Below are 13421 nucleotides of genomic sequence, written 5' to 3'. Positions count from 1 at the left end.
AATCACGGCCTCTCACTTCACTCATCCCCTTTTCCAGTGCGTTTCAAAGTAGAGGTCGGTGACTCTTCCGAAGCTAGATGGCAGAAGAGCCCCACTGCAGCTGAGCTGCGCTTTGCTCCGTCATCATCCCATCTTTGCATTGCAAATTACCCAGCCCATCACTCCCAATAACGGCTGCGCTCGATCTCCAAAATGAAAATCAGAGTTATGGTGGGATTGCCTACCGGGCGAATTTCTTTCATCAGCTTTCGGGACGGGATGCTGTCTGTCTGAGTCTCACCTAACCCCCTCATCCCACCCCCACCATCACCCCTCTCTCTGTCTTTCTGTCTCTCCCTCTGTGACTCTCTCTCTCTCTCTCTCTCTCTCACACACACACACACACACACACACACACACACACACACACACACACACACACACACACACACACACACACACACACACACACACAGAGTCATTAACAGAGTTCATTTCTTCCTCAGGATTTACATTCTTCCCATAAAGACATGCCTCCTCCTCCCTTGCCACCCACACCTCGCGGTTCCTACTTCATGATTTGTTACCCACACATCAGCCACATCATACTCACACAGGACACCTCTCCCTCTCTGCGCCCCCTCCCCACCACCACCAACACCAACACCACCTTTTCTCTCTCACTCTGTCGTGGTTCAATTGCAGATCGATAAAAGCAGCGTTCAAACTGTTAAGGCTAGACTCCTCTCTCCGTCCTCGGTCGCTTTATAGGGATTCAAAGAGAAAAAAAATGTTGAACAGCAGACACGAGAGCGCACAGCCAGAGATCCTCACACTTGATGCCCCTCTCAGCAGAGATGGTTGAGCCCTCTTCCAGGTTGCTGTGGTCCTCTCCTAAAATTCAGTCTTGCTCACTTCTCTCCTATCAGCTGACATCGCTCGGCGGGCGGCTCTGCCTGTCTCTCCACTGAGAAGGCAAAAGGGAATCTACTTCAACCCCACAGAAAAGAAACCATAGGCTGTAGCTTATATGTGTTAGTTGTGAACATGAAGGGGATTTACAGAGACGGATACTACGACGGATCTATTGAACTACGGGACGTCTTCAACAGGAGATGCGTTAAATGTGGCCGAGGGGACTTTGTTGTTCAAGCTAAAACGATGAGGATTAGGACGGGGATTGTTTTTTGGAATCTCATCTTTTCACTGATGTTCACTTGTGTGAAAGGTACGAGCCACTGCAGCAATGCTCCGTGTTTTTTTTGATGCGCTTTGCTGTGCCTGTGCGCGCGTGTGTTTGTGTGCGTGCGTGCGTGCGACAAATCAAAAGCTTTAACGTTACAGACGTGCGCACAGAAAAACAGGCTAAAGCAAGGTTTGCTGGATGGAGTTTCAAGGGACGCATTTCACCGGTTTGGCGCTCATTGAGGCTCTGAGCCGCTCAATAGATATTCTTGCGGTAGCCTACGCTCCTTCTAATAGTCTACGTGAGCTGCTTTGCTTAGTAGGCGAACTAGTGAATTGTTGAGGCGCAAGTGCATGCACTGCAGATTTCCTATAGGATGTTTGGAGATTCTCATTTATTTAGGTCTAAAGCCGTTCGCCTCTTCTCTTTCCTGAGTCGAGTTTTTCAAGTGTTTATGCGGGATCTGCGTCAGGCCAATTTCTCGCCAGAAATGTTAGTGAAGCCATTCAGGAGGGGGTCGAAGCAGTTTGTAGTGTGGAACCAATTTGTCCACTGGTGTTTATCGGACTTGCCAGTGCAGGCAGGTGTAAGGTGGGCTTGTTAGTATTCCAGTGGCTCTTTCTCGGGGGTCTGTGCCTCTGAATACTCACTGGAGATGGTGAGGTAACCGCTGCTTCCATTTCCCCCCCCCCCCCTTAAACGCATCAGCTACATTTATGTAGACCGATGGAAATTCCAGTGAGATGCCACTTTTATGACACAGCTTTTCTTTTGAGAGAATATGCAGCAAGACGATTCCCATACTTTGTACTGAGCTGCCTCACACCCTGTTTCACTCAGCAGTGTTTCGATTCATATTTACATCCAACAGCTTCACATTAGTCAGAGCAATTGTTGCCTTTTGACCACGTAGCCATGTGCTCATCCACTGTCCACTGGCATTTGTGCAGCATTTCCAGGGGACGAATACAAATCAATTTCTTGCTTCCTTGCAATTTCAGTTACATGTTGATCATCAAGACTGAGTGGAACTGTGTGTCATGTCACACTCACTGTGGGAAATTCTCATTTCCAGCTAAAAGCTTAGGAAGAAAAAAAAAGGGAAATTCAATATCAACCCTCAAAATGTTTTTTCTTCTTCTCTTTGTATTTAGGTGTGTGTGCGTGTATTCAGAAGTATTGGGTCTGAGTGTATGGCTTTTCATCTGTTCACTGCATATGTGTGTCTGGGTATGAGCACTCACAGATATCAATTTACATGCAGATTGTTCACCATGTGAGTAATTCTCATGTCTGTCTACTGGGGGTGGATGAAATGTGCAGCATGCAGAGTACCAGCGCCCACCAAGAATGAGCCAAGTCGAGCCGAGCAGAGTCGGTCACAGTTGCTGTTTCATCACCACCCACATTGTGGCAATGTCAAACCCCGAGGCCACTGCCAATCCTCCTAGTTCTGTTACTTATTAGGGAGCCAGCCAGCCAGGAATTGGGGAGGGAGGGAAGGAGGAAAGGAGGAAAGGAGGAAAGGAGGAAAGGAGGAGGAGGAGGAGGAGGCCTGGGTCTTCACTTGGAAAAGAGCAAAGGAAATAGTGACAGAGAGCAAGGCGAGGAGGAAGAACCACAGAACAGCTGTTGTTCCTATGCTCTGACAGTTGACACAGTGTTTGCAGAGGTAAAAAGAGATCTGCAATATCTGGGCTTATGACTCACTTCTCCTGCTAAGATAACGATGCTGTAAAAAAAAACAAAAAAACAAGCCCCTATCTGGCAAAGTTTGTTCTACTCTCCTTAGGTATGAGTGCTTTTTTCATTCGGTATAAATTGGATTATTTTTGAGTCAGGACCTTGTGTGTGGGTGAATCGGAGTGCTGATTCCCTGTATACAAAGTTATCTCAGTTACCTGTTTGATTCTTGGCACTCTACACATAATATCATGAAGCGCTGTTAAGTGAATTTATGTGACAGTGACGTGCGGATAAAGAAATGCTATTTTCTCATTGCAGCAGTCCACAACCAAACAACTGAGGCAAATCCACTGCAACTGTGTCACCTAATCCTCGGGGAACTTATAAAACTGCATGACACAAACACAGATTTAGGAAGCTCAATTGCAGCCACTGTTTTCTTAAACAGAGCAAAAGACACGGGTCAAATGCAAAGTGGATTCCCTCACACTGACAGTGAGCACTTTACTGTATCTTCGATACAAGAGCTGCATTTGCATTTTTATCTTATGGCAGTCAGGCTACATCCATCGATTGGGGAACGATCAATCAAGTTCACAATAACAAATCGGTCACAAAGCTGAGTGTACCCCGTTCTTATTGTATAAGTAGTTGATCATATCATGTGAGAGTGCCAATGTTCGTATAAAGGAATTTGAAATATGGCAAAATATGGCTACAGCCTCCTGGATCTACTTTTTAACAGTATGGAAGCTGATGGATGTCATAGTACCTTGTCTATCAGAATCAGAATCTACTCACACACTAAGTTTTTGTGTTTTGGGATGTTCAGATATGAGACTGTCCTAACGGTGACCTGCAGAAGTGAAGTAGGCAGGCATATGATCGTCATGGGAATCCAAAGAGACACCACAGGAGAGGACAAACAGAACACACGGGCACTGTTCTGTATCTCACACTGACATTGGCACATCAAATGACAGTGAACGATTAATGATAGTGAACAGATTGTTGGAAATTGCCCATCTGTTGTGTTCCACCAATTCTGTTTATTGTAATTATGCCTGTATATGTCAGATTTCCTTCTAGTGCCCATATTTTGTTAAGAAAAAGTTATCTTCTTTTTAACTCCATATCGGCCGGTCACTAATTGCCGGTAATCAGGTGGGTTATGCACAGACAGTAATCTGGCCACTGAGCTCTTGATGAAGACTTTCTCTCAATGTGATTATGTAAACAGGCTGGAAAGGCTGCTAGGGCTAATCAGGATTACAATTTGTCTGTGTAATTATACACTATCTACAGGGAATGTGGGGCATTATCCCACTGCCCCTCAGGTTCTTGATTTCCGCAAGTGAAGACGAGTTGAAGTGCAAGAAAACTGTGGACAGTCTCCCGAAGAATCACCTGGGTCCAACGATATCTAGGAGGAACAATTTCCTATTTTCTAGGATTCAGGAACTTTGTATGCCAGCAGTTTTACTCCCTGGAATCCCGATGCTTCTTTTAGTGCTGGAATTTCACTGGATGGTCCTAGTTGTCTAAAGTACTACTCAGCTCACCCACTGGCCTCTTGCCCATGGTATTAGGTCTGGACCGAGCTGTTAGATGGTGCTGACAGATGCCTGCAAAGGTTGGATATAGTTTGCTGGTTCTGATTAAGTCAATCCTTCTCAGGTATCAGTTTTAATATAAGCAGTACTCTTGGGGGAGAGAGATTGGCAATATCTTGTCTTCAGTAAGAAAAAAAGCTCACAGTTTGTTGAGATTAAATGTAATGGGTTGAGGAGAAGTAGCTTCCAGAGTCAAGGCTACAGATTCAAGATGGACTGTATGCACCTCAGGTGCCATTTTCAGAGGGGATTAAACTCTGTTAACTGCCTGGAGGCATATTTGCTGATAAAAATGTATGCATTTATTTGGCTTTATCCACTCAGGTTAAAATCTAAAAAACCCTGACAAGGGAGAGATTTTCTATCACAATGTATCTTTTCACCTTTATAAGAAGGAATGTAAATGCAGCAAGGCAGTTATTTATAAGTGAGATGTCGTGTAACTAATAAACCGAAACTGCTGCACATGAAACCCATGTGTATTTCCAATGTGTTCACTGAGGCACATCAACATCTACACATTTGGGCTTTTTTTTCTCTTTGATCTCGTCAATAATTGCATCCGCAGTATTCAATATTTTCAGTGTTTTTCACTTTATAACCCACATATTTTCCCTGAGTCTTCCTCTGCAATGCCCACTGCTCTTCTTGTTTGTGTCTGTGGCTGTCAACCGGAGTTTTGATGTGTGACAGGGGAGCAGGCAGGGGTGAGGCATGGTCGGGGAAACAAAGTGGGGTGATATGAAGGTAATTGAGGAGGCAGTCTGCCTAGAGGAGGTTGATGCGATTTCATAGCATATTTCAATGGCAATTAAAATGATAGGTGTGGATGGCTTAACATATCCCTGTTTAGACCCTCTACTATACTACTTGGCTTCCAGTGCTGAGGAGGCAGCAGCTAGACAACACAAACCTAGACAGACATAGGTAGAAGTAGAACATATAAACTCAATGGATCAGCTGCTAAAGAAATGATTGATCTCCTCATAAATGTGACATTGCTGCTAATTTTACATTTGCCTTAACTGTTTTTAGGATTACCAGGAGTAAAATAGTATAATTGTGATCTCTCATGCAGAGTTACAATGTTTTTTCAAGCGCAAAAACACATTCAGGTTTCTGCTGTGCGTACTGAAAAAAGTCATTGATTGACTAATCATTTGATTTTAGGGTTCCACGCTGTGTACATTGGCCTACGGTGCTGCCCTGCAGCGCTGTATTTATTAAAATACCTATTCATTCCTTTTTGTCTCCTTTGGCATGATACCAGTAATTTTGATCAAAAGGGCATCAACACAGTGGGAAATGCGACTGATAGCGAAGAAACTGAACCTAAGCCCAGTCGATATCATCAAAGTGGCCTCTGTTTAAGACTTGGAAAAAGACACAGAAGGAAAATAGCATCTTTATTATGCCACCTACAGGCAATGAGTTACAGCTGTAGTGTATTTTGTTGTCTTTTCAACACCGTGTTTGTGTGTGTACTAGTGTCTGATATTTTGTACTTTACACTTTTACACCTGAAAATAAGTATTTGTCCAATGCCTGTCTACGTTAAACATGATGATTAACTCAATATCTTTGGGGTTTTGGACTGTTGTTTGGATAAAACAAGATATCCGCTGAAAACATCATCTCGAGCCGTGGGAAGAGAAATAATAGGCTTAAAAAAATCTCTCACATTTTATTGACACATTATTATTTGAGAAAATAATCGGCATACATAAATGTGAGCTACATGGCCTATCTGCTGTTTTACTACTTGACACTTTGGTTAAAGGGATAGTTCAACATTTTGGCAAATTGGCCCATTGCCATAATCGCTATAGTCATAGCAGTAGGTTCATTACCTTTAATTGTAGGTGTAAGCTATTTTCAGTACGGCGGAGCGCAGCAGCTGGCTGCTCAGAGCTACGCTATGGAGGCTAACGGAATTTCTTGGTTTCCCTCATTAAACTCATCAAATTCAACATCCCAAAACTCCACAGCGCTTTTGTAGACAAGTTGTGACCTGCACAACCACCACGCTATGAGATAATGACGGAACGATACGAAACAGAGCCGTTTTCGAGGTAAATACAGGGTAAATACGGAGACTGCTTGCTGAAAAACTGTCCCTGAACGCAACGCGCATCAGCGGTTTTGTATGAATTTACCTCGAAAACGGCTCCGTTTCGTATCGTTCCGTCATTATCTCATAGCGTGGTGGTTGTGCAGGTCACAACTTGTCTACAAAAGCGCTGTGGAGTTTTGGGATGTTGAATTTGATGAGTTTAATGAGGGAAACCAAGAAATTCCGTTAGCCTCCATAGCGTAGCTCTGAGCAGCCAGCTGCTGCGCTCCGCCGTACTGAAAATAGCTTACACCTACAATTAAAGGTAATGAACCTACTGCTATGACTATAGCGATTATGGCAATGGGCCAATTTGCCAAAATGTTGAACTATCCCTTTAAGATTAGATTATTTTCAAAAGGGAAAAAAATGCTTTATTGATTTAAAGAAAACCTTTGGTTGCCTCACATAGACTGGTTGAATTGTATTTCAATTTGAGTACTGTCTGTATTTCACATACTTTGGAGGTGCGTGACACAGTAATTGCAGGAACAATTAGCATTAGATGGGAAACACCACATGCAAAGAAAAGACAAGCTTTTTAGAGATTCAGCTGTAATAGTCGTTGCCTGCAGGGGGCACAAGTGAAAGAAAAAACAAAGCAGCTAGTATTACTTGTCCTTTCTGAGGAGGCCACAGGGCAGCAGTGTGTATAGAATTGGTCAAACAAATTCAGGCAGGATCTGCAGCCTGCTAAATGTCAATGAGGCGGTGTGAGATTGTGATTGAGTTTCAAGTGAGTTGCTTTGCATCTAAAAGCACGTCCTCTGGATGAGAACAGGCTGTAAACTGGAGGAAGATGTTTACTTGGAAAGTGAAAAGCAGTCGAGTGTTGTCACAGCCTCTGTTTGTTTTCAGATAGAAAGAGACAGATTCTTGTTCTGTGCACTTCTTCTTTTCCTTTTTCAGGGATGGTGAAGTGTTGATGTTATTGTTTGTTTCGAAGATTGGAGGATAGAGAGACAGGCGTCGTATTAGATGTGTTGTTGGCTCACACGTTTGTGTTGTACAGCAGCTCTCACAGTGGTGGCCCTGGCATCAGGTGCAATATGGCTCAGTAGCACTTTGAGGAGGTATTGGTGTCTAGCCATATAAAATACTGTATCTTCTGGGAAGTAGCTTAAGCACCAGCAGCATGCAGACGTTAAAAACATTTATTATAGTTGGCCACACAGACACACAACCTCTGTTATTTCCTTGTGCAATGGTCTGCAGTTTGGGGTGTGTATTTGTGCATGTGCCAGCTGTGTTTCATTGTGGCAGTGTATTTGATTTTAGTATTTTTCACCTCAGTGGTTGGCAATTTAAAACCACCAAATGGAATATTTCAGAGCCCTTTTCCAAATTGCAATGACACACTCATGAGGTAATAGTCATTCTCTAGAAAGCCTCTTTTCTGTTTCTGCTGTATGGAGCCCATTTGCCTTTCATCAACCATGCAGACAAGCATAGTAAGGTCCTGCGATTATGCACATTCTATCAGTGTGAATTGTGAAGGTGCCGCACAGCCATGCAGATAAAATCCTTCTCTTTGGGGACATCAATTTAAGATTTCTGTCTACTAAGGTTGCTGTCTGGAGCCTAGCAGTCATCATTGTTGTATCCCTGCTTGCTGTGATGAAAAATTATTTTCACTTCGCTCCATATTTTATGTCTGTGACTCAGGGTACAGCTTGTCATAGATCAGAGAAAACAGTGCTTGGATTTCTTAAAACAAAATTACAGCTAAATATAATTTGGAAGTGCTGCAGCAACTGTGATTTGATATGGTGCAGACCCTGAAGATTTATGATCTAAAGGTGTGACAACACACAAACTACAGGTCATTTGTTTCTCGCCTTTGTTTGTTTCCTCAGATCAATGGAAACATAATCTGTAATTTTAATTTCCTTCTCTTTCTCCCTCTTCCTTTTACAATTTAAATTCACATTGCTCTTAATATGACAATCATTTCCCACAGTTACAGTCTCCTGAAAATTGAACTTTTGACAATCGATACTCGGGAGTGTCTCTGTGTAACACATCTGTCTCTCTTTGTGGTATTTTGTAAGGCTTGTGGATATAACAGTGAAACAAGAACTTTGCTGCAAATGAAGCCCACCAGGATGTTTGTTGACCTTTGTTTTGCTTGGTAAGGGCTCTATCTCTCCAGACAGCGTACTGTAACCAAGACTCGCTGATGGATATCTTTATATTGGCTGACTCACCTTTGGGGTCAGGTGCAAATCAATGCAGGTTTTTTTGTACTTTCCCTTTGATTGCTAGGAGTGGTGTTGTTGCTTCCCTCTCTGCTTGTGATAGGCCATCATCATGAACAATGATGAAATGCCACCCAGACAAAGAAGTGTCCTTGAGTAAACATGAACACTGAAGTAAGTGGTGAGGAAATGGAGTATCAAGCAGAGAGAAAATAATACCAAAAATAAGTCAAAAAGAGAGGCTTGAAAGCAAACTCAGTAGGCTTATAGATATAGGGCTCAGGATTTGTTTGAAGAAAGATACTGTGATGTATGAAGGGTGAAAGCAACACACTATTCATGCATAGATCGGCTGGTAGTGCAAGTGTTCAAAGCAAGGCTCAAATTGCTGTGTTATTTTGGTGCAGCAAGAGTATTTACATTTAAGCCATGCATTTAATTTACTTGCAAATTTTTGATAGGTGATACACTGACCCTTACAGTACATCCTTGCACCGCCACTACTGATAACACATGGAGTTTATTCATATTGAGGTGTTTATTCTCTGCTTTTTATTTCCCTATCACATATACAGGCAAGGTATCTGGCTCTGCGTCACAGCTCAAATCTGTATTTTAACATAAAAAAAAAAAAAATCCAGCTGTATTCAGTATTTAAATTCCAGGTGTGAGTAAAAAAAAGAAATCATTTTAAAAAAAATCATATTTGAAGCTTTAAAACAGTAGTCATATAGGACTTTTTTAAAAGAAGAAACCAGTTCACCCCATTTCTTTAGTGTCTTGGTTCAGTGCATGATTCATTCACACTCTGCTGGCAATAATAACACCAGCTTTGGAGCATTTTTACAAATGCATCCAGGTGCATTGGGAGCTCAGGTGGTAGAGCATGTTGGCCATTAGTCATATGGCGGCTCAACCCCAAGCTCTTCCCACTTGTGGGGAAAAAGTAGTGATTGCAATGTAATGATGCTGTTTCCACTCAAACTGCAGACCCTTTATAGTGTCCAATAGACCAAGCCAAATTTCCTCACAACAAGCCTTGCAGCTGCAGCTTGTCTTGCTGATGTTTTGTTTGTCCACACACCAAAATGAAGCGTCTAACAAGGAACCGAAGACTAACACTCTTTGTTGTGATGCATAAATGTTGTTGCTCTCCAGATGCCCCCTGCTCACAGGCATTTGATCTATGATCTGAAATCTTTAGTTCACAACCTAAATACCATGCAATGTGCAGTGCTGCTGTACTGATGCATAATGTTTGCCCTGACAGCTGCCAAGGGCGGGGGGACTATGATATTTGTTTAATTGCCTGTACTTTGAATGACATTAGGGAAAAAAAAAAAAAAAACCCAACCATAATAGACAGTGCTTTCTAAGCTACAGGATTTTGTTAGATTAGATCAACTGTTATTGTCTCACTGGAAAAATTACTTTGGACGTGAAGCCGCCACATAAACCAGAGACAATAGACAGTCGATAAAAGACAAATGCAGCACAATAGACAGCAGATAAATTCAATACACTTTAAGGACAACATAGCAAATGGAACACAATAAATTTGCCAAACTAAGCGCTGCAGTCTTTCATCAGAATTCAGTTTCACTGCTTGGGGAAGAAAAGACTTTGTCTGGCAGTTAATTCTGCCCTGCAGGTTCTCAAGCAACTACATGAAGGAGCAGGTCACACTGTGAATGTTTATTACACGAGTCTGCTTAATGGGGGCCTGTTCAAAAAAGCCTAATTAGGATGGGCAATTTCTCACACCCATCAACAATTACACTATCAGTCATTACCCAATGGTCTGTTTGTCACTCATAATAATCAGAAAGATGGTAAAAAAAAAAAACTCCTTCTACCATCTGCCGGCTTCACATAAAACTTCTCTCTTCGTGGACTTGCTACAAATCTAAATTTGTGGCAGGGGGAAAACATATTGTCCGTCCATGCACAGGAAAGTTAAAATGTTGTGAATGCTTTTCTTCCATGCTAAAAGTAAACCCTAAATAAGCAATTCGCCAGCCTGCAACAAATTTGTTTAGGCCTTGAAAATAATAGGATACCCTCAATGATGCATACAGAATTTTGTTTACAAAATCAATCTTATTTTCCATCCATGCAGTGTACACCATTGTGGCTCATTAACTGGATCATTCTGCCCAAAATATCTGTATTCACTGGGAAGGGATCAGTTTGCATTAGTGAGAAGCAGCAGCAGGCCAACACCACATATACATGTGTAACACCTCCAGAAAGCTCATCAGGGAGGAAGACAAATGACATTTTCCTATCTGTGTTTTGATCAGCAAGTCAAGCAAATAACAAAGTGATAGGCATGGCGTGGTGAAGTGAAAATGTGCAGTATGTGTGTACATCCAAAAGGCCAGGGGTTATTGTAACTATTTGAGGAACAGCTGGGACCATTCTTGAGCTATCTGTCAGTCGGACTAGCTGCCTGCTGAGGCTCCTCTTTCTTTCAGACTCGTGTGTTATGATACTGATTCATAGTTCTGAACTGCGTTTCCCCCACTGTGCAATCACAGCATGTTGTTAATTTGGTTTCTCATCACAATTTATGGTCGGCGTTGCAGCATGACGATTACATGCGTTTTACAATTGAAGTGATGATGGAGGTCATAGCTGGCAAACAAGCGGTCACAGTGGGATTCAAAGGAGACACGCTGTAGGTTTAAGTGGTAAATGGGTTGAATGCATGTCCCCTCTCCTGTACAAGGAAGCACATGTCAAGTGTTTTCCTTTGAAGTAACAAGATGAATGTTTACAATGTTCTTTTTATAGATAGAGCTTTTATGGAGACGACAGTGCTTAACATATTACAAGCTTGTATGATTCAGAGCATTGAAAAGGAGGATTCAAATTCATAATGGATAGCTTATAGAGAGAAAAAAAGAAAAACTAGGAGGGCAATAGATGGTGGGAGGGGGTTGTTGGAGAAAATGAGAGGTAGAGTTGCAGTGCATGGAGGGAGAGAGAGAGAGGAAGAGGGAGAGAGAGAGAGAGCGATGAAGTATAAGATTCTGGGAACAATTGACTGAGGAGGCAGTGAATGAAGGTGAGTGAGACAGAGAGGGTGAGAAAGGAAAAAGCTGAGGGAGATACAAAGAGGGGAAAAAAACACAGATGATGCGAGAGTTGCAGGGATAATGAAGGATGAAAGGAATACATAGATCTGAGCAGGAGAAAAGGGGGGCGAGGAAGAAAGAGGGAAATAGATATCTTGGCAATGAGCATCTGTTCTGTCATCCCCAGGACATCAGAACAATCAGCCCCACAAACACTGCTAAGCAGTTCATACAAACAGCATTACTCTGAATAGTTCGCAACATTAGTCATCTAATGCTCAACAAACACTGAAATATTTCTTGGACTAATAGAGCTCTGTGGGCATTGTTCATGCTGTCTAACTGTATAAACTGGGTGATACAAGAGAGCCTGAAAAAAACAAAAACAGTGGTACTTTTGTTGTGGAAGAGTGTGTGGGTCTGCAGAAGATTTACGGGCATTTTGCCTTGTTGTGTGTTGATACTCATCTATCCATCTATCTGATGAGCATTGCCTTTCTATTCTGTTAGTCTACAATGGTTAGCCAGAGTTACACATCTCTGCATTGTAACCTTATCACAACTTAATCTAGGTTACTGTACTTGTAGTCATGGTTAGGAAGCAGTGATGAAATCTTCATGTCACTTTCATACTCTTTTTATTTGGCTGCTTTAACACTCTCAGTCTAACAGACATAAAATCTAGAAAAGTGCCCACACCCAAACATACTGTAATACATGCACATACACTGAAGTTACATATGAAACATCTGCAAAAGTATACATAAAAACTATTAGATATTAGATATTTGTCAAGCCCATGCTAATAAATTCACAGTTTGCCCATGAAGTTGGAATGAAATATATACATCTTCTCATGAAATGACTGTCACAATGTGATTTATTCTTGAAAGATAAAATGAAAAAATCATCACACATTTATTTTTTAATATATGTATATATTTTACTTATTTAAAGGCATTTTATATATTACAGTAGAAACGTATATCTTCTTCATATATCCAGAAGCTGTATATCTGATTATGATATATCACTTTAATGCTGACATGTGGCAATACCACATATATATTATATTATATTATTTTCTCTGATCTTTGACAAGCTGTACCCTGAGCCATATATTATATTATAGATATTTGGACATAGGTCATGTATTACATTTCTGGGTGCCAATATCTGTAATTAACATTACAGCATCCTTAAAAAGTGGGTCAGGTATCAAAAAAGTATAATCTATACTTTCCCATAATGCAACTGAATACCATCTTTTATTAGACCCTCCTTGACCTCTTGTTATGACATCTTTCAAAGTTCATAACTCATAACTGTCTACTCTATTCTTTCTGTTTCCTAAGATCAGGCGATGATAGTCATGGTGGCATCATCTGATAAACCTTTTGATCTATTGTCTTAGACTAAAATCAGTATCGCAAAAGGTTGCTGAGCATCAGATTATTTTTAGTGTCTTTGTTACCCCCCACCCATTTCTTAATACAGCTGTGTCATCCTTTAGAGAATGACCAGGTAAAATTTTAATTTAGCTAAATCTTTTCATAATTAAGTTCA

The 13421-nt window shown here is 41.5% G+C and overlaps 1 protein-coding gene across 5 annotated transcripts in view; it reads left to right on the top strand.

The window, feature by feature from the left end:
• The first annotated feature begins 666 nt into the window (after positions 1–666).
• Positions 667–13421, top strand: part of LOC146972395 (CUB and sushi domain-containing protein 3-like) — a 223172-nt gene continuing 210417 nt past the window's right edge. For 4 of the 5 annotated variants that reach the window (XM_085802575.1, XM_085802573.1, XM_085802574.1 and 1 more), the window contains exon 1: positions 667–1207. In XM_085802575.1, coding sequence (XP_085658701.1) covers positions 1027–1207 — 181 coding nt within the window. In that variant the 5' untranslated portion in view covers positions 667–1026. The remainder of the gene's footprint in view (positions 1208–13421) is intronic. The other variant, XM_085802576.1, reaches the window with a different exon arrangement.

This window comes from Trachurus japonicus, chromosome 16 (assembly GCF_045865225.1).
Source record: "Trachurus japonicus isolate A0001 chromosome 16, Traja_1.0".
Lineage (NCBI taxonomy): Eukaryota > Metazoa > Chordata > Actinopteri > Carangiformes > Carangidae > Trachurus > Trachurus japonicus.
The sequence above is the reverse complement of the archived record's forward strand: the minus strand, read 5'-3'. Positions and strand labels throughout refer to the sequence as shown.